The sequence below is a fragment of the Impatiens glandulifera genome, chromosome 7 (genome assembly GCF_907164915.1).
Source record: "Impatiens glandulifera chromosome 7, dImpGla2.1, whole genome shotgun sequence".
NCBI lineage: Eukaryota > Viridiplantae > Streptophyta > Magnoliopsida > Ericales > Balsaminaceae > Impatiens > Impatiens glandulifera.
The window spans coordinates 48,559,472-48,582,363 of NC_061868.1; the positions used below are offsets into that span (position 1 = coordinate 48,559,472).

The window sequence follows — 22,892 nt, forward strand, 5'->3', positions numbered from 1 at the left end:
AGATCAAAAAAGACATCATAAACATTACCTCCCATATCTTCAAAGTCATCCCCAGCATATAAGATTTTCTCTTCTTCAGACAATTCCATTTTCTTAACAATCTTGCCTTGTAGGGCAGTGTGAAGATCAGAGGCGGTGCTCTTCCTCTTGGATTTGTACTGTATTATCCTTGGGCAGATAGGCTCTTGCGTTTGAAGCGTCATTTTAATTGCAAGATTGGGGACAAACGTTTGGATTATCTCATAGGTCCACACTTGTAAGGCTAGTGCGAACCCATATACGGTATAAGAAACATCGACATCTTTGTCTTTGTTCTTCTTCCCCAAGGCATCTTTCTTCTGCAGATATAGCAACCTGTATCGATTAAGGTCCTTGGTCAAACCCTTTATGGTTGCTCTAAAGGACACCTTTCCCCATGGAAAACTGAGAAAGGTGTCGATGTCATCGACCATGCTGAGGAGTTTGATATTTATTATTTTCTTCGGGTCAAGGGCAAAGAGATAATGGGAAACTAGGTATACCAACCCCAATTTCCATGCATCTTCCTTATCAGAGCAGGACACAAATTTTGAATGAAGGTCTTCTGTTCTAATAAGTGGATTACTTTTAAAATATTTAACAACCAAAGTTGGAGATTCTTCAACTTGATTGAAAATCGTTTCCTCCGCAGGGAATCTCCCAAAATTGAGACCTGTGACCAATGCAAACTCCTTCATCCCGAAGCACAACTCTTCTCCATTCATAAGGAACTTCATCTCCATAGAATTTGAGCTGGACTTCCTGAGGAGCATTTGGTGTATAACCGTTCCTGAGAACCGCAGTAACGGGTGCCCTTTGAATAAGAATCTGAATTGAGTTTGCTCTACCCTTTCAGTTAAATTCATTGACGCAAACTTGGCGGCAATATTTCCCATATTGGTTTTCCATGATACCCTCCCAGCAAACTCAGGAATTATGGTGGACTCCATCTACAAAACATGGAACAACATGGGAGTAAGCAAATACTGAAGGCTACTACACATCAAGAAAATTATAATTACCTAAACTATTGACAAACTATTTCAAATAAGGTATAAGTTTCCCAGTTTCATACTGCACATCATACTACAACCAAAATCATGTTAAAACTAGTTGTCTTATTAGTTTTTAATAATCCAAAATCACTAATAGAATTAACCATTGAAAAATACTTGCAAATTGACAGTTCTAAAAACATTAAGCATATGATGTGCCATTTCTTAATATAACAACTCAAGCAACATCAAAGAATACACGAAAATGCCATTTCTTCACAAGAACATAACAAACAAGAAATTATTAAACGAGAAATGCATACATACAGAATAAGAACACTGATATAATACTCGTCATATACCCTAAAAGCATTTACACACATAAACGAAACCATAACCAAACCCTAAACCTAAATACATCAATATCCATCAATATAAACGGTATAATATACATCAAAACCTAAACATAAACCTAAACCTTAAGCCCTAAACTCACCTGAATATATCGAAGAGACGGTGGAAAGTCGATGACGTCGAAGAGACGGTGGAAAGTCGATGATGTCGAAAAGACGGTGGGAAGTCGATGATGTTGGACGAGGAACGATGATGTTGAACGAGGTTGATCGATGATGTTGAACGAAGTCGGAATGGAAAGTCTGCAGTTGTAAAGTAGGCAGTTTTGGAAGTCGGGGTGAGAGGGAGAATTGGGGGGGGTTTGTTTTAAATTAGGGCCAAAAAGTTATATATACGACGAATGACGAAAATCGTCATTCACGCGTTTCATCTAAAACGCTTGAGTTGATTAACGCTTTTAAAATGAAAAACGTGAATGACACTTCTCGTAAATTAAAAAACGAGAAGTGTCATTCACGCGTTTTCATCTAAAACGCGTTAATCAACTCACGCATTTTAAATGAAACGCGTGAATTGCGATTCTCGTCAATGAGCGTAAAATTTGGCGCCCGAGGGGTATTTCTAAAATTTCGCAGGACAAAAGGGCCCTTTTTGCCAACATTAGCCGGCGCGGTCCATTTTTGGATTTTAGCCTGTTATGGGAGCCATTTCATCAAATTTCCCGACTCCAGATTAGAAGGTTACCGTTCTAATTTTTTTTTAAAAAAAATTTTTTTGCACAAATTTAAATAAAAAAATATGATTTTATTTAGGGTTTAATTTATCCGGTTGAAGGAGGAGCACTATTACCGGCACCAGTCGGTCACCATCAACACTGAACTTGGGCAGTACACTTCCCGCGAAAGAGACTCCATCATATTCTTTGTACAGTACATGCTCTCTCTCAGTCTGAGACACATTATGGACGGACACCTTTCTCGCCAATGGCGGTTCCATGCCGATTCTAGGGTTCGCATCTTCCTCTCTACTCTCCCATATTCATTTTCATACTTGTTCAATCCTCATTATCATTCTCAGCCATTGTCTTTTCGTCTTTCCTTATGCCGCATTTCTCTTTTTCTGACTGTAAAACGCATCATAAACTTGTTTCAAATATGAACTGTTAACTATTTCTCTAACTAGCCGAAGAAACTAATAGCAAGGTACTATCTGATAAACTGTGTAGCCGTAGTGGATGGAGAATGATCAATGTCGTTAAGATTCCCTTGTTTTTTAGTTCGTATCGTATGGTAGTGTCATGTATTGTCTCGTTGCTTCATTTCGATAATGTCATTATTAAGTATGGTCTGATAGTTATTGCGATACACTTTTTGTCATTAAGGCTGAAGATAATGATACTATTTTAGTGAACTATTTTATTCTTAATTGAAAACCTACAGGTTTCAAGATAATGTCATCAATTTAAGAAACTGATTAACTATTGGAGTTCTTAAGCTCTAATATGAAGATCCAAAAAGATAAAGATAGTCTCTGTGAGAATACTGTAGCTTCTGATCTAGACATGGCATCGGCTATCGGGAACATTGATGCAGATTCGTTGTCAAGTGTAGGAACGAGATTTATTGAAGATAGTGATGCGCCGAAATCAAGTGATTTACAATTGCTCGGAAATTCTTTTACCATGATGAACTCCTTTGCTAATTTACTCTGTTCACCCATGCCATCCCTCTCACGTGATTTGAGTGCCACGGCTATTGTTGGTTATCCTAGATCAGAACTAACTTCTGATGATCAGGGGCATCAAAGTTACACAAGAAGGAAACAACAAGATCAAGTGTTTCCTGCAGCCTTCAACCGCGAATATGATTGTCCACCTCAGATGCTCAAGAAGCCTAGGTTGGCCAACAAACACGGAGACCCTCTCAGCGAGCATAATATATACCAATTACTAAAGAAAGGGGATCCTGTGCAGTGGGATAGTCATCAATTTCATGAATTAGTAATGCAGCATAAGCTGCAATATCAGCAACAACACAATTTAAGGTCAACTCAACAGCTGCCTATAGTTGCCGCTCAACAACAGCAGCACCAAAACCAAAGGCAACATTTATGTCAAGAGCTAGAGCCCCAATTTTCCTGTCACCAACGGGTGATGCAGTATCAATATCATATACGACTCCGACCTCATGTGAGCTAATTGAATCTGTATTTGACCCAATACCAAATGATTTGAGTATGCCAAACACATTGGCTGATTAGCATAACCTTTTATTATTAATAATAGAGAACTAAAGTTTTACTTTCTTTATGTTTGCAGGAACATAACATTGCCTATTGGAGGGATTTTGTTTCACAGTACTATTTTCCTGGTGCTAGAAAAAGGTGGTGTCTGTCTTCATATGAAAAGTTAGGAGAACATTCCCTAAGCATTTTCTCGAGGGCAGCAAGGGTCAGTTTATATCACGATGATGATTCTAACACATCAAGTCTATTTACTTGTTTTCATTCACTTTGTATTTGCATCCTTCATCTCTAATCTTTTTGGCCAATTTTGTGATTGCAGCCAGCACGACACTGTGATATATGTGGTTCTAATTCGGGAAAGGGCTTTGGTAAGGAAGCCATAACTAAACATATTTTTGAATGAACTTGTAACTTGGAGTTTATTAGGAATGCCAAAATCAGTATAAAAACAGATAGATTTAGTTTAGAAATTTTGGATCAGAGAAAATTGCCCTGATCTATTATTGGTGTATTTATATGTATAGATTGAGTATCATTATGTAATTGTACGCAAGATTCTATATCTAACTACCCACTAACTATTAGTTAGGTAACTTCTATAAAGCATGGGTATGGGCTGTCTGTCAGTATCACTAATAGAGTTAACCGCATTATCTATCTGGCCATACACCCTCTTTCTGAAACATGAGTTTTCTAACTTTAAATTGTAGTGGAAGAAGGTTAGCCAATTATTAATACACTCTAGTTTCTAGCTATATTCATGTATAGAAGATCTTTTAGTTTAGAGCAACATAAGAATTTATGTTTGCTCTTTCTTGCTTTGTATTGCATGTGTTTTCCATTCTTCAGTAAGTTAGTTAATTAACAAAAGATAAATATTAGTTCGTGACTTCAAATCTAACGTAGTAATGGTATGTTAACTCCAACATCTATTAGTACTTTAATTGGCAGTGTTGTTTATGAAACATTTTGATCGATTCATTCCCTTTATATTCTGGATTTACAAACCATGCTTTAGTAGTGGCATTTGAACTTTTATGCCCCTTGAAGTGCTTCATTGGTCTAGTTTTTATTGGGTATTTAATGTAACATGCATGAATTAACATATGTTTGTGTAATGTTGGCAGAGGCAAATTTTGAAGTACTTCCCAGGCTCTTGAAAACAAAATTTGAGAGTGGGGTCATTGATGAGCTTCTCTATCTAAATTCTCCACGTGAGTTTAAACTTCCTTCTGGATTAATGGTGTTGACTTATGGAAGAGCCGTTCAAGAGAGTGTCTATGAGCAATTTCGCGTAGTACGCGAGGGTCAACTTCGGATAGTTTTTAGGCCTGACTTCAAGGTGAGTTATTCCTTGTGAAGCTGCACGTGCTTAATTTCTGATTATGTTGAATATTTATGAAACTTGATTTTACAATGCAAAAGACGTACTGATATATGACCTACAATTCAGATATTGTCTTGGGAATTGTGTTTACGGAAGCATGAAGAGTTTGTGGCTCGTAGTTCAATTGCTCCTAAGGTACAACTCCTACTTCATTTACTTAAACTATTTTGTCGCCTTAAGTTCTAATTTGGCACTACACTAGTGTGGTGACTTTCATCCTGAGAAGTTTATTTTACCCTTTGACTGTCAATTACTTCTCTTACATGCTAAAAGATGTTGTCAACTTGCAACACACACAAAAAAAGACACTTTACAAACAGATACGGTGGCAAAGGGAACTGCATTCTCTTGACCTTAAATCTTAAAGGTGTTACTGAAACATGTTTAAATCTCTTTAACTAACAAAAGAGGGAGGGACAAACTACTTTCCAGTTACGCGGTCTGTGAATAACTTTATGCAAACCATGTATTTCTATTGATAATGCATTATTGCTATCTTAACTTATCTATGTGACATGTAATCATTCAACCAGCAGTATTTTGTGTTTACATTTTGGATCTTTCCTTAATGCTAGATGCTGTGGATTTTTTTGCCCTTTAGATATGTAATTATTGTTGTTGCTTTTTGTAGACAGATTTTTATGTCATGAAGTTTTTGATATGGAGATCATATTTTACTTGCAAAATTCTAATATCACGAATCTTAAACGACCTCATTTTCATTATATGCATGGATCTTTTTTTCTTAAAAAAAATCTAATATCATAAATTGGATGAATGTGATGGAAGTAAAAAATGAGGTTAAAAAATAAGTGGATCTTCTTTTTCTCCAATCTTGAATCCTGCAACTCTTTTGATGTTACAAAACATGGACCTGGTTTCAGGTGAATCAATTGGTCCAAACTGCTGCTGCTACAGCTGATAGATATAGTAGGATATCACCACAAGATCTTCTGTCAGATTGCAATAGGTAACTTAACAGAATTGTGATTCCCTTTAATTCAGCATCAAGTATTCCTAAATATCTAGAATACTACTTAATTCTAGCAATAGTCGTATAAGTCTAACTGACTATATTAGCTATTTCTCTAGTTTCATTATGGCAGGACAGCGACTCACTAGGAGTTTGGAGTTCCTGTTGGTGAATGACTTGGGATTTTCTAAAAGTTTTGTCAGATGCTTACAGGTATATCCAAGTACATTATCAAACCAAAATTCAACTTATCTATCTGATACTTTTATTTGATCTCAAGTTTGTTCTTTATACTTCATAGACTGCTGAAGTGGCCAATAGCATGAAGGACTTAATTCATTTCAGTCATTATAATAACATCGGACCAATTGGTATGTTATATGTTTTCTCATTTCATTTTTCCTTCTATTTACTATTTGTTCACTCATTTAAAAAAGATCTATATTTTTAAATTTGGCCTTGTTTAACAAGTATTTTGATTGATTATTGGATTGTTGATTGGATAGTAGATTATTTGGAATGAATCTCAAATAACCCACATCAAACAAGGCCTCTGGATTGAACCCAGTCCATTTTAAACTTACTGATTGGATTGGGTTAATATGTGGATCAACACAAAGTTAACTAACTCACCTACACCTTCTGACAACCAATATTGATGATCTGTAGAGAGCTTGCATAGGTACTGTGAAGGGGGAGATCCAACAAAGAAAACATATAACGCGGCCCAAGTTCCACCCACAGCCACAGGCATGGGGAAGTCGATAACTGATTCTGTCAGAAATAAACCAAAACGCAATATGCCAAATCAGAGCTCACGGGGAAGTAGTTCAAAGATGTCTTCACCACTTCCTAGTCCTCAATCATCAGGACCTAGAAAAGTCCAAGGTGGTTCACCACTCAGTGGTTTCCTCATTTCCCAGCTCTCTCGAATGGACCAGAAATCGCAAAAAGAGTGGCAGACAGAAAAACTAGAGATGAAGGAACAAGTTCTTGAAGAATTTGATAGAAATGCAGCAAGTGCAAGAGGACTGCAAATGCCTGCTTCTTCTTCTTCAAGCTACCCTCCTTCCCGTTTCTTCAATGCAATGGACTTAACTGAAGCTATTCGAAATATGGACAAGGGATTATTTGGGGACGGTATTCTTGAGAACGATAGTACAGATGAAGCTTGAACTTGCGGCAGGAATTGATTTGTACAGCTTTTGCAGCAAATGGTGTTTTTCTAGGTTAGCATACACAGTCTCAACTCTCAACAATCTCTGCAAATAGTTGTTAAAAACAGTCGTTCTTGGTAGTAGCAGTAAAAGATTTAATGCCTCTTTTAGAGATCTTCTTTTATAAATAATGCCAAGTTCAAACAACTATTTTATTTTTTATAGACAAGAGAAGATTTAACAGCAACCTAAAAAAGCTAACCTTCCCTTCTAAACTGGCTAGGATATATCAAAACTGAATCAACACATAGACCACCTTTGGTATGAGTACAATCTATTTGAGTCATCGAAAACTTGACCCTAACCGGTTTACTACAATCCTCTACTACAAAATCTCCGCAGTGATGAAGAACCCATTTTCCAGTTTCCCCTAAGAATCTCTGGGAAACTAGAGGTTGATCAGATGATGTTGTGATCTTGAATTGTACTGGCTTCTTATCCCAACCATGAACATGCTGTGTGTTGCATGTCTGCCGACCAAATCTATTTGATGTTGTTTGTCCCAATTGCAGCCTGACGAACACACTGTAAGTTCCAACTGGGAATGGGAATTCGACTTCACCCTCTATCTCAAGCCACCATGTTTGCTGGAGATATGCGATTGTACCAAACCTAGATTCATTGGTTGATATCCGATTCCAATATCTCCGGTCATCAACTCCGGTTATGGATAATCCTTGCGAAGATATTGACAGACAAGCCTTCCCTCTAACTTTATCCAACCAAAATCTCTGCAAGTAAAACCCACCAACCAAAATTAGCTACACAAAATTCCAATTTTTATTCAAAACTAAAAGATCTATCTATGTTCTAAGTTCTAACCTTTGTCCCTCCATCGATATCAATTGGCCGGCAAAGCTTCCCGTAAATATCCTTCTTGCACAAGGACATCGGGAAACTTTCGAAAACCCTGTGAATTATAGACTCATAATTCGCCGGCAATTTAGATTCCCAGACGAAATCAGCCGACGATGCGCCGCGAAAGGCTAGGTTTAGTTTCGCCAGCCGACAAATCTCCGGCGGATCAAGGTGCGATAACACCTCCGCTACGCAATCCTCCGGCAAGTCGCCGAGCTCCGGCGTCCTCCTCCGGCGAGTAGAACTGTTATCCATTGGCGTCGAAAGGAATGAAAATCCAGAACCCATCAAAAAACATGAAAGAATGATTCAGAAGAGTGGATGAGGAATGACATGTAGAGAGAGAGAAAGAGAGTTGGTGCTTAACAGCTGTATTTATGTACGGATGAACTGATTCTGTTATAACACGACAAGAGAGAGGAGAGAGAGGGAATAATTAGTATCTGCCAGTGCTAATATCACTGATGATATTAATTTTTATTTTGTTTTGGTAAATGATATTTAATTAATTGTTACTGGATAAGAAAATAATCTGTATAATTAATTTTAATTTAATTTTTACCTAATTCAATAATTAAGAATATTAATAATAGGATAACTTTATCCATTCAATTTTATTTCCTATTTTTAATTTAATTCATGTGTTTTATTCATAATAATATTATTGAATTATCTGTCATTAGTCTATATATTTTCTTTAATAATTTTTAAATATATTTTAATTAAAAACTTACCTTATTTTATTTTAAAAGCTAATAATTTTTAAATAGAAAAACACCTTATATTGAAAAAATATATATATATTTTCAGACATTCATCACACTTGAATGGTTCATTTTGATCATCCTCTAATTTACTAATGGTGCTTTACTACATTTTTTTTTTCTAATATACATAAAATAAATGTTAGTCACATATAAAATTATTGCAAAAATGATGTGTTTTGTGATTGTCCTAACATGTGGTTTAAAAAGGCAATAATGAACAACTTGACAAGTTCATTTATGATGGTCATGATTTTAGGATAAAAAGCATATAAATTTCCATAAAGTTTAATTTATTAGCTTATTACTATAATTAAATTAATTCGAATTCTTACCTAAAAATCTCACCAATATGAATTTATTATTTTAAAATAAATGAATGAGTTATAAGAGAATCTAATTTTATTTTTTTATCATAAGAAAAATACAACTTTGAGTTGGCCGATGAGAGAATCATAATTGTGTTTTTGGAGTACCGTACCATAAAAATGAGTGCCACGTGTAGGTTGAGTCAGCAATAACGTGTCTAGCATTCGCCCACTATATTCTTAATTATTTATTTATTAATATTCTTTCTTCTTTGGAGCTGAATTGATCTGTCTTTTATTTTTTATAAATATTTTTCTTATCATATTATTTATTCTAATTATCTAATTATTAATTTTATGAACTAAAATATAAAAAAATGACTTTATTAAACTTAAAAATAAATATGAAAATTTTAATAAACTGTTTTTTATTAAACAAAGTTTTTTTTTTTAAAAAAAGCTCATGACTGTTTGTTTGTACTTTAACTTCTCATAGTTTACTGCTAGATGGACGGATGTTCTATGTATAGAAAGAAATAGAAAAATAAACAAATGGTCCTACAAAACATATTTAATTATTTAACACTTGTAGTAATAATATGAATAAGAACATGGGTCGGTATTATTATTATTATTATTTTAAATTAATTATTTATAAAATGATGATTAGTTCGTGATTTTGAGAAATTAATTAATTTTTGATAAAATAATTTTAAAGAGTATCAATTTATATTTAAATATTAATTTAATTGATTGAATAATATTGTGATTATAAGATTAAAAAAATATATTTAATTAAATTGAGATTACTTTAAAATAAGAAAAAGAAAAACAAACAATAATAAACATGTGATATATATTTTGAGGCCAATTGCATGGTCGGACCGACATTGTTAGTGATGTGTTTGTGAAATAGTGAGGCTAACAGCTAACCTAATCTAATTAACCACATTTGTCCAATTTGCTTTATTTATAAGTAGAGTAATAATGTTGATTTTCATTACACATTTATATATATTTCTATTATTGCGTTTAATTTGTTTTTATATATCCCAATTATTGATCGGTGTGGGTGTGGGTGTTGTGTGATGTCCCACAATATAAAGTTACATGGACATATTATATAAGCTATCACTTTGATGTTCACATTTGATATTAATTAGTATATTTATCAAATCACTTATTAAGATAGGATCAATATAATGTAATATTCTATTCCTACTTCAAATAAATGTTCTAATTTGAGAAGAGATAGTAACTCTAATTAATGGGTCAGTTAATCACTAAAAAAAATGCAAATCACAAAATAAACTAGTATAATTCTCAAAATTATGACTTTTTATTTTAGTCAATTTAGTATGAATCAGGAGTCAGGACATTTGATATTTTTGACATATTTTTTTTTCCATTTAAGATAAGATACTCTAATCCGAGACTGAGAGATGGGCATATGTAACTTTTTCTTTTAAAATAATATTAAAATATATTTTGCTTTAATATTAAAATTAATTTAATTTAATTAGTTAATTATATTGTTATAAGTTTAATATAATAGGTAAAATGTATAATAAACCTTATCAGATATATATTATTTTTATTTTGTATGTAGCCATATAAATGTATTTACGCATATATTGCATTAACTAGAATTTTAAAATGTATTGAATCAAGAGTAGACTATAAACATTGTGATTACGGAATGTCAAACCATTTCAATAGGCATTATTTATATGTGAAAATTTATGTCTGGAGAAATAGAAGAACATGTATGACACACCAAAATTGAAAGTATGATCTCAGAGCTATATGGGTTATGTGAAATTTTAGCTAAAAATTCATACCTACATCTTTTTTTTCATTTATCAAATCAATATATTTATTAAATAAAATACCAAATTACCTCTTATTTAAATATTTTTATCATTAAACAATATTTACCAAAGATAAAAATACTTTGTTAATATATATTTAAAAAACCATTTTTTGTTCAAATCATATCAAACTGAATTTTAAAAACACACTTTTATCCCAAAAGACCCACATCAGACAAACTCTAACATAGTGGGTATCAAGAATCAATATATCTAAATTTTACCAAATTGAAAGAAATTATATTGAAAAATAATTAAATGGAACCTATGACATGTATATTTGTGTAAAGTATCTGAATATATGACTTCTCAATATATCACCCACCTATGTGAAAATTGTTGATAATATACCAAAAAATTTTAAAAAAATTAATTTGATGAACCTATGGATTTTTATAATCCTGTTAAGTTGTTTAAACATAACATAATCAAATATCAATTTATCTATTCTCATTTATCGTATTATTTAATTCATTAACTAAAATATTAGAATATACTTCGTATATTAAAATTCAAATATTTTTAAATAAATAAGATTAAATAACCTGAATCAAAACAAGCCCAAGCACTATCCTAACTCATAATAGTCTCCCTTTCTATTTTTTTTTTTTTTTTTTCAAACGCATAAATTGGTTTCCTCGGTATGTTATGTATTTGTTGAGATTTAAAAACATATGGTTCGATTTGTACATTATATATTCCTTAGGGACTTATACTGTCAATATGACGCAACGACGTCGTTTGTCCTGTTTGATGGTCGTTCCTCCTGTGAACGGAAACAACCTCCAAAGGGACTGGAAGATCGTCGTCCGTCTCGATCGAGTACCCAGGGCTCAGAGTCGCGGTCCTAGGTCTTCTTCAGTTCTTCTCCAGACTCCATTATCCAGTTCCCGGTAGGCGGCGGCACGGCTCAACGGACCTCACATCAGGCAGCCGCATCTCCGATTCTCCGTCCAGGTACCATTTTGTACTCTCACTTATCATTTTGATCTACTTAAGAATGAGTTTCTGGCCTCTCTGCGCCATTATACAGAAAGCATTGGTAATTCTTGAAACTATTCTTGTTTTTACTTCTTAGTAGCTGCTTTTCAGATTCATTGATTGATTTCTGAATCTTTTACTTTTTTTTTTTTGTATATTTGAACTGTCAGGTTATAGTATGCTAGTTTAGGAATTAGGTTAAATGTAAATCATGTGTATGCTATTTGTTAAGAAGGTGAAAACAAATGGAAATTGATAAGAGACCGTGACTAAGATTAAGAAAAGAATCGATAAGAGAAAAACAAACATCTTGATCTTATGATAGAATAGTCGAGCGATGAAATGATGCAATGACAAAGTCACTAGTGGGTTCGGTTTCTAAATTATTCGGTGGAAATTGAACAACCGATGACTAATTCAAGTATCTTGGATTGGTTAGTACTTGTTTGTCGTTATAGCCTCTGGTAAAGATGATTTCTTAATGGGATTTCATCGCTGTTATTCAAAATATTTTAATTATTATATCCTTATTTGTATGATTTTTTTCTATAAAAAATAAGTGGGAATGGAGGAGAAGAAGGATAAAATGATGATGATAAAGAAGAGGCAGCAGCCATGGTTCTGGAGCTTGGTGATGGCATCAGTAGCCTTGCGAATGCTCCTCATTTACTTCTCCAAAAGCCTCAACTTGGCCTCTCGTCCCGAAGTTTCAACCCCTGTAACCAGCCTCCGCCGCCGTACTATTTATTTCATCTTTTGCGTATTTAAGAGATATTATTATGTGGTGTTTGTTTGACCCATAGCTCACTCAAGTTCAAATCTGCAGTTGCTGAAGGTTATTGGCTGAAGCAGTCTTCTATCTCGCCTTATGCTGGTATCTTCTTGTATCAACACTGTTATAGTTCAATTCCATAGCTTATATTCTGTTGCTAAATGGATTTCCATATGCTAAATTCTTTCTTTGGCAGGCTCAATGTACCATGGATCTCCGCTTCTACTTTTAGTATTAGGCCCACTTACTGCCATAAGGTGATTAACCTAGATTCATTTTCGTATAAATGATCTCCCCAGTTGATGTCAGTAAAGTGTGTTTACCTGATCTGATGGTTACAATCTCTATGGATGCAGAATTGAAGGTCTACCAGATCATATTTTCTGCAGGTAAAAGTTACTATTTTGTAAAAATTCGGTTTAATTTCTACCTTTTTTTCTTCAAAGTTTATCTTTTACATGATTAAGATCAACATATATTTGGATGCAGTCTGGTTTCTGTGATGGCAGACTTTGTCACTGCAATTCTAATTCGATCCATTGGTAAACGTATCCAAAAATCATTTATATGGAGCTTAAAATCAATAGGTGACAACAAAGTCTTGGAAACCACAGGTAATTTGAAACAAATCTGATTGTGTGTTTCCTTATATGAGAACTACTTGTCTATATTGATTAGGTTCTTCCTTCCCATTTTGTGATAATAACTTGTCTATTTTTTCTTTCAATACTTTATTCAGAGGTTCTTTCTCCTGGGGATATTGCTGCTCTTGTGTACTTATGGAATCCTTTTACCATACTTTCATGTGTGGGTTTGTCCACATCTCCAATTGAAAATCTTGCTGTCGTGTTATCCCTCTATGGTGCCTGCACCAGTAAGAACCAGTTAACTTCTTCTGTCTATTGCATTATATTCGTTTGTTGCATGGCTATTTTTATCTGTGAAGGGGAAATCTTCGGGGTTGGTGGAATAAAATATTGTTTGATAAAAAAGTAGATGATTATTTTGGGTTATATTACAAAAATATCCCAGTATTTAATATTTTAAAATGTTAGAAAAATAAAGGCCTTGCCGCAATTCTTATTTGTTATCAATGAGGAGAATTTTTTGAGATTTTTCATGTGATGAAAAAAATCAATAATTTGGATAAGAACCTCGGTTTGCAAATTATGTTTCTTTATCTGTTGTATACATGAGTATACAATTTTGTAATTTTTTTTGTTGGATATACTGATTCTTATTTAGATAATTACAGAGAAAGCTTCGTTAGCAGCTTTTGGATGGGTCATAGCCACTCATTTGTCTCTTTATCCAGCAATTTTGATTGTACCGGTATGCATTTAACATGTTATCAAGAATGGTTATAGTCTTTTCTTAATTTCGTTTTTTTTAATACTTAAAGCTTTTGGGATGAGAGTTCTTCCTTTTGTTCCAGGTTGTCCTTTTATTAATTTACGGACCAGATACTCCTCCAAAGAAATTATTCATTCACAAGACACTGTATGATTGTGGCGATAATTCTGCAAGTCATGGTCCTAGGAAAGACGAGGAAATAACAAGTCAACTAGAAGAAGCAACATTCTTCTCATGGAGGGTTGTAATATATTTCTTCACATGGGTGTTTGTGTGGACACTCTATGTGTTAGCTCTATGTGGTTTCTTTGTCAAGCAGTATGGCGGGCTCGGTGAGATGTTTAGAAGGTAGCATATGTTATTTTTCCCATTGCTCTGAAAGAAAACTCGATATCTCAATCTTTTGCTACTAAGTGTTCTCATCCATCTCTTAAACCCTTTTGAGTGACCACATTGTAATTATGTTTCTAATGATGGCTTGCTCATTTCACTTAAAATTCTTGCAGAACGTATGGATTTATTCTCACTGTTGAAGACCTGTCTCCGAATATAGGGGTTTTGTGGTGAGTTAACAAGATTCTATTTAGTCTTCACAGAGATTCAAGTTTCTTCATACCATATATATAAGTAAAATGCTCGTCTTTATATATAGCTGGTTGTTTTGTCGAATGCAGGTACTTCTTTGCAGAAGTTTTTGATTTTTTCAGAAACTTCTTTCTTATAGTCTTCCATTTAAACATCTTATTCATGTTAATGCCATTAGCAATTCGGCTGAAGCATAGACCTCTCTTTCTGGCTTTTGTATACGTAACAATCGCTTCAATGCTTAAATCCTACCCATCGGTAAGCCGCCTTTCATTTTATTACCGATTTACGAGTTGGATATGTTTTCAGCTATTTTATTACATTAAAAACATTCAGCAATCTCTGTTTGTCTGAAAACAAATTAGGTGGGCGACGCTGCTCTGTACCTGGGATTGTTGGGTCTCTTCATCAACGAATTAGCAGGCAAGATAGCCCGATATATTTATTTATTTGGTGTGAAAATGGTTTTATCATATCTTATTTGTGTTGTTGTGGTGTTATTGACATGCAGATATGCAGTTCTCTTTCTTCCTGTTCTGTGGGTATGCAGGTGTCTCTCTTCTGAGCCCTGTAATGCATAACCTTTGGATTTGGAGGGTAAATTCCATATAAGTCGCAACTGATTAATTATATATTTCTCAAAAGTATTTCAGTTAATAATTTGGTTAAGTTGATGCAGGGTACGGGGAATGCAAACTTCTACTTTGCAACGGCTATGGCATATGCTTGCTTGCAGGTTTGTTCTGTTATATGTTGTTTGGTGAAAGTTTAGTTTTTTCGGAAAGAGTAGTATTATATATTGCCAAAACTTAAAGCTATCAATTAAAATCAATGTGTTTGTTTGATATGTATGCAGATACTTTTGGTGGTGGAGAGTGTGAGTGCTATGCTTAACCATGACAGAAAAATGAAAAAGAGGCTATCGTCTGATACCAAGATCTGAATTCTTCTTCTTCTTTACTCGCCTCAACTCAACTCGATGTAGGACCTGTGTTAGTTAAACCTTTTTAAGTGTTTCATTTTCATCTTGTGTACTATTTTTAGAAGCAAAAGATTTATTTTGCCTACATATCCTACTTATGATTTGACAAAAACAATACTCTCTCAATATATACATATATGTCCTAGTCATTAAGCATTCCCACTTCTTCTGAACTTTAGATCAAAACAGTTGAAAGGTATATACTTTATTACAAAAACATAAATTTAATTTAATTATAAAAACATAAATTCAAACAACAACATTACCTAGGTACCTTAATAAACAATATAGCACTAATATTAATCTTGATGACTAAAGCTTCTGTGTGTGTTTTTCCATAGACAATTTCTTCGGTTTTGAAGAAGTTTTATTTCTTGTGTGCCTGATGTGATGCCGGCGATTATTTACTGCTGCTGCTACTTCTTCGTCTTTCCTTTTATCGACATTATTATTAATATTAGTAGTAGTAGTAGGAGGAGGGTGGTGGTGATGATCTGAACCAGAATTACTCTTATTCCGTCTGTGTCTGTGCTTGTGTTGCTGCTTCTGTTTCTGAACACGGTGAAGTTCATACTCATAATCCATATCTCTTCGTTCAGTATTCCTTCCATGTCTTCTAGTAGCTGCTTCTCCTTCTTGATTATTATTATCGGTCCTCTTCTTCATATGTTGGTGTCTGCCTTCCTTATGGCGGTGTTGTTGATTCTTACGACTAGCCTGAGTCCTCTTATTCATATGATGATGTCTTTTTCTTCTTCTTCTTATTACATCATCTCCATAACAATGATCTTCCCACCAGTCATATAGAGGATCAAAATGACCCTTTTCATGTAGAAGCCAGACAAGTACCATCACTGCAAATTCATTCATATGGAACTATTATTAATAAAAATTACAACTAAATAAATAGACGACATTCCTCCCTCACCTGTTGGGAATATTGCCAAAACTACACCAAACATCACTATCCAACTGATGCATATGTATTGAATATGGCAGCTCATGTCAAAGAAACTCGAACATTTTTCTCTGCATGCGCAATAATTATATTAATATTCAACATAAACTTTCAGTCTGCCTGATAATATAATGTGTAAACTGATTCACAATGAATATTGAAATGGACTTTTTCAATCAAAATACCTGCAGCTCTTACTAGTCATGAAATCTGCAAAACCACTCCACAATTTGTTCCATAATCTTTTAATTGAGTCAAAGAAGCCATTCATACTGGTTTCAGGTGCCCAAAATGGGATCTGCAATTAAATGTTTGTTCAGCTATAGCAGATCATATATCAAGTACGTTTCTCAGGGTGGTTAGGACACAACAACTAATTGAGTGTATATACACAATAAAGAGGTTACAGTAAACCTGTGATCCATTATCAATTATTGTTGCTTTAGTAGTGAATTGACATTCGGCTCTATCCACTTCACTAAAACCCGAGTCCTTCAGAATTGCTGCAGCCGACATCAATTACAAACTGATTTAAGCAAGAAAAAATTTAAACATATCTAGTTTAAGTGTTGTACCAGAACAGATATATTTGGCAGCTTGATCGGTGGTTGGATACAGCTTAAATGGGCGAGTTGCGGTTTCTTTTGGCTTCATTATGAAAAATTGCTCCTGCAATTATATACAAAACTCAGACTAAATGTCTTATCTATAACATGTAACAGTTTCATTTAGAATTAAGGGACTAGTAATTAGTTCTCTTACCTCCATTTGACCGACACCTGCAGAGCAATTAAACTGTCAAAAAAAAAAACAATTATGTAAAGGGACAAAATTGACACATACAGTTATACACTCTCGATAACAAAAGCTTTTACATGTTAGCCCTAACTACAATTATCAAATGGACACATAGAAGTAAAATAACTCACGTCACAAATTCACAAATCTTAATTATGCATAAATGAGTTTCTGACTAAGTTCATTCTTAATTAAACGGTTGATGCTTTTTTTAATCACATTTATTGTAGACGGATATTCTTCTGAATTGTATACAAAAAAAAGTACCGTAAGGCTGTATGATGCTTCTACTTCACCAATATTTTTGGTTGTAATTGTGGCAGTTCCAAATTGAGTGAGAGCTTCAAAGGTTGGAACTGCAATGTCAATAATTTTTCCTGGGCTCCTGGAAAAGAATTGAAGTACATAACGCTATAATTGACAATGACCATAACAACACAATACTATACCAAGATTCCATTAATCAAAGTAAGAAATATAAAAATCTGATATACATCAATCTAACCTTAAATAATCCCAGCATATATACAGCATTGACAAAACTTTATTTATTTGTTTTTTAGACATGTTTTTTATCATGGAGGCTAACTCAATGGTGAAAAATTATTTACTCGGGCTATCCTAAATAGTTCAGATACTGCTTCTACAAATGAGAATTTCTTATGTGAAATGGATACTAACCTTTGGTAGACATATTCTATGTCATCAGCAGTGAGTTCGATCAAAAGGTTTGTATTGAGAACTTCAGTTATGCCAATTGAGAATGAATGGCTACCAGGAGTCTGCAGAGAATACGAAATGCTTGAAAACACACACATAGAAATATGCATGATAAGTATCATCTATAGTTTATCAAAACGTAACTGGATGCTCATTTATCCTTACAAACCTCCCTTCCACTAGATAAAGTGGTATTTGGTTCCTGCTTATACGGTTCTTATCAGCCTGTAACAAATAAAGTTCTCAGAGTTCTTATCAGCCTGTTAATGGTGTCAATGAAAGGAATTGGATCTGAAAACAGATACAATGATGGTCCAACAAAAACTATGGATCCTATTAATCACTCTCAACAAAACATTGGAAAGAACTTCCACATCATTCAAGAATGCAAAAAGTAGTGAAATGGAAGATACATTAGTTTCTCTAAAGAAAGAGTGATGTAGTGGCACCAAGAAGTTCTGTTTTGTGCATAATAGAGAAAACCAAAATGATGGAGATGGTCTAACTTCCATAAATATAAAGGACAGAAGGATGAGAGAAATGATCTCAACTCTAACATCAATTTGAACTACCTACATCCTGGAAGTTCCACAGCTGATTATGCAAGCAACTCCAGAATGGTGAAGAGCAGAAACTTGGCTGTCCATTGAAAGCGTCGTACCCCACACCAATTTTGTTACATTCAACGCCATCCAAGGTGAACCTAACTCTTTCAAGCAGCATCCAAGTAGAAAAGTTTCTCCCAAGATTGTCGGGTTGACCTGGTCCACCCTTCAGTCATAAATATTCAGTACATAGCAGAAAACCTAATGTTAACCTAAAAAGTAAATAACTTACATACTAGGAAGATCAAATAAAAATAACAAAGGGAAGGTTAGTATGTAAAGTTTAATATACATGTCCCTCATAGGTCTCATGCTTGCAAGTTTCAACAAGGTACTTAAAAGAAGTAGATCCAGTCCAAACAGCCAATTACCTGTCTTGGAACAACAAGATAGTAATCCTCAAATGAAGGGATATTTGTGTATCCAGCATAATCACCTACTAGATTTACTCTTAGAAAATTATCACTGGAAGTGACTGTTCTGTTCTCAGGACCAACAACCACCTCCTACAAGCAAATCAGTAATAAGAATTCGCTTGGCAACATAACTAATTTATTTTAATTTCCTCAATTAAGATGAACTACGGACTCTTTCCACAGTGAACTACACACCGTCTTTCTTTGTGGTGTTTTGACTTCAATCCGGATGCTAAATCCAAGTGACCGCTGTCCAATACCAAAAACATGGAACCTGAATAGATAATAGGAAAACAGATGTAGCATTGTTTGTAGGAATTTGAAACTAGTATAAAAATAAAAATATTTTTAGTTCAAGATTAAATCTTATTTAAAAATGTCCATATCCGGTTATCTCTTGGAACAACAAAAATACTTGTATGCATCAAAACCCTTCACAGTGTAGATGGATTAAAAGAGGCAAAAGTAAGTTGCACAAGGCATTTCTTTGTTTTCCTAGTTGAGTCTAGACCAAAACTAAATTGTGTGTGAAAAGACTACCAACATGGTAATGCCGAAAGAATGAAATAATGAACACCGGAAATGTAATTATATCACCAGATCTCACAACACAATAACCAGGTCAAATGACTACAAAAATGTAGAGGTGATGCTAATAAATTATCCAGTTAGATGTAACAAATGGATAACATACCATTCACCTGCATATCTGAGACAATGAGCAGTATTTGCCTTCCCTTTCAGCATCTTGTCGACTTGTTCAAACAAATAAAAACAGTAGTTATACAACTGATAAGTTAGACAAGTTAAGGGCACTTAGAACCTATCTTGGTTTATCATATGTTAGAACTTACAAAAATCCCCACATGAAGAAGGAATTCTACGCTGGTTTCCACAAGGACAACATATTGGCTACAAAGAAATAACAAGAAGCAAAAGAATAAATGATTCATAAAGTAGTGAATTCTTGAAGATAACAAACAATCTTTTCAGATTTTTGAATGTGCATAACAGCATAGTTAGGTTATGAATGGGGAAATTTGTTAATATGAAAAATAAGAATGTTGAAATTTGACGACAAGTTCTACAATGGTTAATACTATTGTCTTGACTAAGAGTTTCATCATTGTCAGCATAAATCGTCATGATGATCACAATTATAGAAAATGAACACGCTGACAAAACTCACCTCAGTGTGCTGGATAATGTGACCATTTTCATCTCGAAGCCTGAAACAGAATCAAGAAGGTATTTAGATAATTCGCCGGATAATGTTAAAAGCTCCACCATGTTCTTGTTAAAGTAGTATATAAGTAGTGCACCATTTATAAAAGAAATGCACTGATGAGAACATCATCTGCAACTAATTATGCTTTATTGTTTCACATTTGCACAACTCATATATTTATCACTTCCAAATTGTCTTAACTCAAAGTCTAAAAACTAACTCTCTAAGAACACCCCTCAATCTCAAAGCATGAACCTGGAAAAGAAATAGAAAATTTTGAAAAGGTAACCACTTGCCTCTCACATGTCTTCACTACTTTCGCGCCAGCATCAGGCTCACATTTACGTGTTTTAACATATAACTCTTCAGGTTTATAAGCAACATCCTAGAAAACAAATATGTTACAGCAACAGACGTTAAATTACTTCATTAATATTAAGAGGTAGCTCATACAAAATTGATTATCCAAAGGAAATAACTGAACTGGAATAGGCTGAGTAGTTACAATAGTCAGACACAAACAACGTCTACTTCATTATCTCTGTATAGGGGGCTAAAATCTTGATATAAACAGGGTTTTCTTTCAAGTTTCAAATGGACATTGCCTAATCAAGCAAACATATATAGCCTTATTGACTTGTTTTCTAGAAGAAGAACAAATTATTGAATGAGACAATGTCTTCATACGGTTTTAATGCCCTGGTTTTCAAAAGTAAGTAGACGCTATGGACAAATATAAGCAAAAGTAGGAAAACACAAATTGAATGCATTCCGAGCACACGCAAGGGAACCGTAGACAGTCAAGTGAAATCCAATCTACAAAATAATTTGATCTACTAAGAAACTCAATTCATTGCATACTCGTATATATGTCAACTGGTAAAGTGCGTAAGATGCCGATTTGTAAACCGTTATAATAGGCGGGACTCGCAGAGCTCTAAAGTTGTCTGTTGAGTTCTCCTCCACTTCCGCGATCTCTGCCACCATCGACGCTTCCCTTCCGCTCTGAAAAGGCAATCAGATTTTAAAAAACAGAAAAGGCAAACAAACAGAGAAAAGGAATATCAAATTATGATCCGTAAAACATTACCGATTCGCTCGGAACAGCCATGTTGACGATTATCTTCTTTGTGCAATTGAGGTCGCCGGAGTCAGAGACCTTTTCGCACTTTTCTAGTTTTGATTTGGAAAGAATTTGAGTGGCGGCGAGGGAGTGAAAGGATAGAATATGAGAAAGGAAGTGACAGAAAATGAGCGCGGGGGTAATACATTTCATCCTGTTATGCGAGAGAATGCGAATTGGCAAGATTTGATACTATCGCATCTTGAATGGATGAATGAATGAATGAATGAATGATGACGGTTTTGGCGGCTTTAATAACTGTCAAATGACGGAACAGAGGAAATGACGATGATCTCTTCAAGTTCTTTGGCGGTTGACGACTGAAGCCGCAGGCGATTTATCTCGGAAGAAGAAGAAGATGAATAGTGAGAAAATGATTCAGAGTTTTTGGCGGCAAACATTTGTATCTCTTCTCATCTCACTGGAAAAGGCCTTCATATTGACAAATCACAATCCACATAATCAAATAATCAGTATTATTCAATCTTATTCAATCTAACCGACACTTTTAAACTTATAATTTCTTAATGATTTTGTTTAAAAATCAGTAAGGTGATTTAGAGTATACTATTCATAAAAATAATTGGACAAGTTGAACTCATAGACTAAAAACATTCGTTACGTGTGAGAAAGATTATTGACGTAGATTGAACGAATAATTGAATTAATTCGCGAAAAAAATTGATCTAAAAAGGTTAAAAAGACTCGGTACTTAGTTACGGTGAGAAAAGTCATAGACACAATATGACTTTTTTTTTTATTTTATGATGATAAGTTACTCAGTTTTTTAAGTTTTCTAATATCTGTTTCTTTCTTATAATGATTTTATCATCTATGCTTTATCTTATTGTTTAAAGCAAACAAATTCTTTCATTCTTAAAATAAATTGTGGAATGTGACATTTGGTGAATAAAATATATTTTCATTTAGGTTTAGCAAAGTACATGTATCACAAATACGCATGAAAACTGATAAAAGATTTAAGAACTACAGCTACCACAAGAGTTAGTTAAAATAAATAAATATAGTAATTATAATTTTTTTAAAATTAAAGAGTTGATAATTATAAATTTTATCAAAACAAAATAGATATCCAAATTAAATATATAAAATATAATTATATAATTAATATTTATATATAATATAAAAGCAGATATAATTCCTATATAATATAATATGAAAATAAATAAATAAAAAAGTTATATATATATATTATATGGAAAGGAATAAAAATTCAATTATATAATTAAAAATTCCTCAAATCGGATTAAACAAAGAATGAAATAGCAGAATAAATGGGTTAAATTGGAATTGAGAATAGAATAAAATCAAATGATTGTTATTATTAGATAGGATAGGAAGGAGGCTTACAAACGGTTTGG

The 22,892-nt window shown here is 33.7% G+C and overlaps 4 protein-coding genes across 5 annotated transcripts; 2 read left to right on the top strand and 2 right to left on the bottom strand.

Annotated features, from left to right (window-relative positions):
* The first annotated feature begins 2,816 nt into the window (after positions 1 to 2,816).
* On the top strand, positions 2,817 to 7,248 carry LOC124910756 (probable transcriptional regulator SLK2). Its single transcript, XM_047451435.1, has 9 exons — positions 2,817 to 3,555; positions 3,685 to 3,816; positions 3,931 to 3,979; positions 4,739 to 4,953; positions 5,065 to 5,133; positions 5,883 to 5,968; positions 6,091 to 6,184; positions 6,273 to 6,342; positions 6,641 to 7,248. Exons 1-9 carry the CDS (start codon positions 2,869 to 2,871, stop codon positions 7,144 to 7,146), a joined length of 1,908 nt encoding a protein of 635 aa, XP_047307391.1. The 5' UTR covers positions 2,817 to 2,868; the 3' UTR covers positions 7,147 to 7,248.
* An 18-nt stretch (positions 7,249 to 7,266) lies between these two features.
* Positions 7,267 to 8,385, bottom strand: LOC124910757 (F-box protein PP2-A13-like). Its single transcript, XM_047451436.1, has 2 exons — positions 8,011 to 8,385; positions 7,267 to 7,919 (listed from the first exon to the last, which is right to left on the bottom strand). The coding sequence occupies exons 1-2, from the start codon at positions 8,332 to 8,334 to the stop codon at positions 7,386 to 7,388; spliced, it is 858 nt and encodes a 285-aa protein (XP_047307392.1). The 5' UTR covers positions 8,335 to 8,385; the 3' UTR covers positions 7,267 to 7,385.
* A 3,395-nt stretch (positions 8,386 to 11,780) lies between these two features.
* On the top strand, positions 11,781 to 15,984 carry LOC124945144 (phosphatidylinositol glycan anchor biosynthesis class U protein-like). 2 transcript variants are annotated; one of them, XM_047485525.1, is made up of 15 exons: positions 11,781 to 11,946; positions 12,528 to 12,707; positions 12,797 to 12,844; positions 12,939 to 12,999; positions 13,099 to 13,131; positions 13,232 to 13,356; positions 13,482 to 13,616; positions 13,998 to 14,074; positions 14,178 to 14,443; positions 14,602 to 14,658; positions 14,770 to 14,938; positions 15,046 to 15,103; positions 15,192 to 15,277; positions 15,360 to 15,416; positions 15,537 to 15,984. In XM_047485525.1, exons 2-15 carry the CDS (start codon positions 12,536 to 12,538, stop codon positions 15,621 to 15,623), a joined length of 1,431 nt encoding a protein of 476 aa, XP_047341481.1. In that variant the 5' UTR covers positions 11,781 to 11,946; positions 12,528 to 12,535; the 3' UTR covers positions 15,624 to 15,984. The 2 variants fall into 2 exon arrangements, with proteins under 2 accessions (XP_047341481.1, XP_047341483.1); XM_047485527.1 differs by having other exon boundaries at positions 12,531 to 12,707.
* LOC124945143 (protein HAPLESS 2) lies at positions 15,894 to 21,876 on the bottom strand. Its single transcript, XM_047485524.1, has 18 exons — positions 21,478 to 21,876; positions 21,249 to 21,392; positions 20,684 to 20,772; positions 20,349 to 20,388; positions 20,014 to 20,071; positions 19,854 to 19,914; positions 19,355 to 19,433; positions 19,115 to 19,249; positions 18,715 to 18,909; positions 18,283 to 18,363; positions 18,100 to 18,200; positions 17,686 to 17,803; positions 17,383 to 17,415; positions 17,196 to 17,289; positions 17,035 to 17,123; positions 16,806 to 16,918; positions 16,591 to 16,691; positions 15,894 to 16,516 (listed from the first exon to the last, which is right to left on the bottom strand). The coding sequence occupies exons 1-18, from the start codon at positions 21,661 to 21,663 to the stop codon at positions 15,975 to 15,977; spliced, it is 2,259 nt and encodes a 752-aa protein (XP_047341480.1). The 5' UTR covers positions 21,664 to 21,876; the 3' UTR covers positions 15,894 to 15,974.
* Positions 21,877 to 22,892: the final 1,016 nt, after the last annotated feature.

Excerpts from the sequence above, each read along its gene's own strand:
- LOC124910756 (XM_047451435.1), top strand. The coding sequence starts at position 2,869 with ATGAAGATCCAAAAAGATAAAGATAGTCTCTGTGAGAATACTGTAGCT. Across the intron at positions 3,556-3,684 it reads ATATACGACTCCGACCTCAT|GAACATAACATTGCCTATTG; the intron begins GTGAGCTAATTG and ends TTATGTTTGCAG. Across the intron at positions 3,980-4,738 it reads TAATTCGGGAAAGGGCTTTG|AGGCAAATTTTGAAGTACTT; the intron begins GTAAGGAAGCCA and ends TAATGTTGGCAG.
- LOC124910757 (XM_047451436.1), bottom strand. The coding sequence starts at position 8,334 with ATGGGTTCTGGATTTTCATTCCTTTCGACGCCAATGGATAACAGTTCT. Across the intron at positions 7,920-8,010 it reads ATATCGATGGAGGGACAAAG|AGATTTTGGTTGGATAAAGT; the intron begins GTTAGAACTTAG and ends TTTTACTTGCAG.
- LOC124945144 (XM_047485525.1), top strand. The coding sequence starts at position 12,536 with ATGGAGGAGAAGAAGGATAAAATGATGATGATAAAGAAGAGGCAGCAG. Across the intron at positions 13,617-13,997 it reads CCTCTATGGTGCCTGCACCA|AGAAAGCTTCGTTAGCAGCT; the intron begins GTAAGAACCAGT and ends AGATAATTACAG. Across the intron at positions 14,659-14,769 it reads CCGAATATAGGGGTTTTGTG|GTACTTCTTTGCAGAAGTTT; the intron begins GTGAGTTAACAA and ends TGTCGAATGCAG.
- LOC124945143 (XM_047485524.1), bottom strand. The coding sequence starts at position 21,663 with ATGAAATGTATTACCCCCGCGCTCATTTTCTGTCACTTCCTTTCTCAT. Across the intron at positions 20,773-21,248 it reads ACCAGTTGACATATATACGA|GATGTTGCTTATAAACCTGA; the intron begins GTATGCAATGAA and ends TTTGTTTTCTAG. Across the intron at positions 19,434-19,853 it reads CTCAGATATGCAGGTGAATG|GTTCCATGTTTTTGGTATTG; the intron begins GTATGTTATCCA and ends TTATCTATTCAG.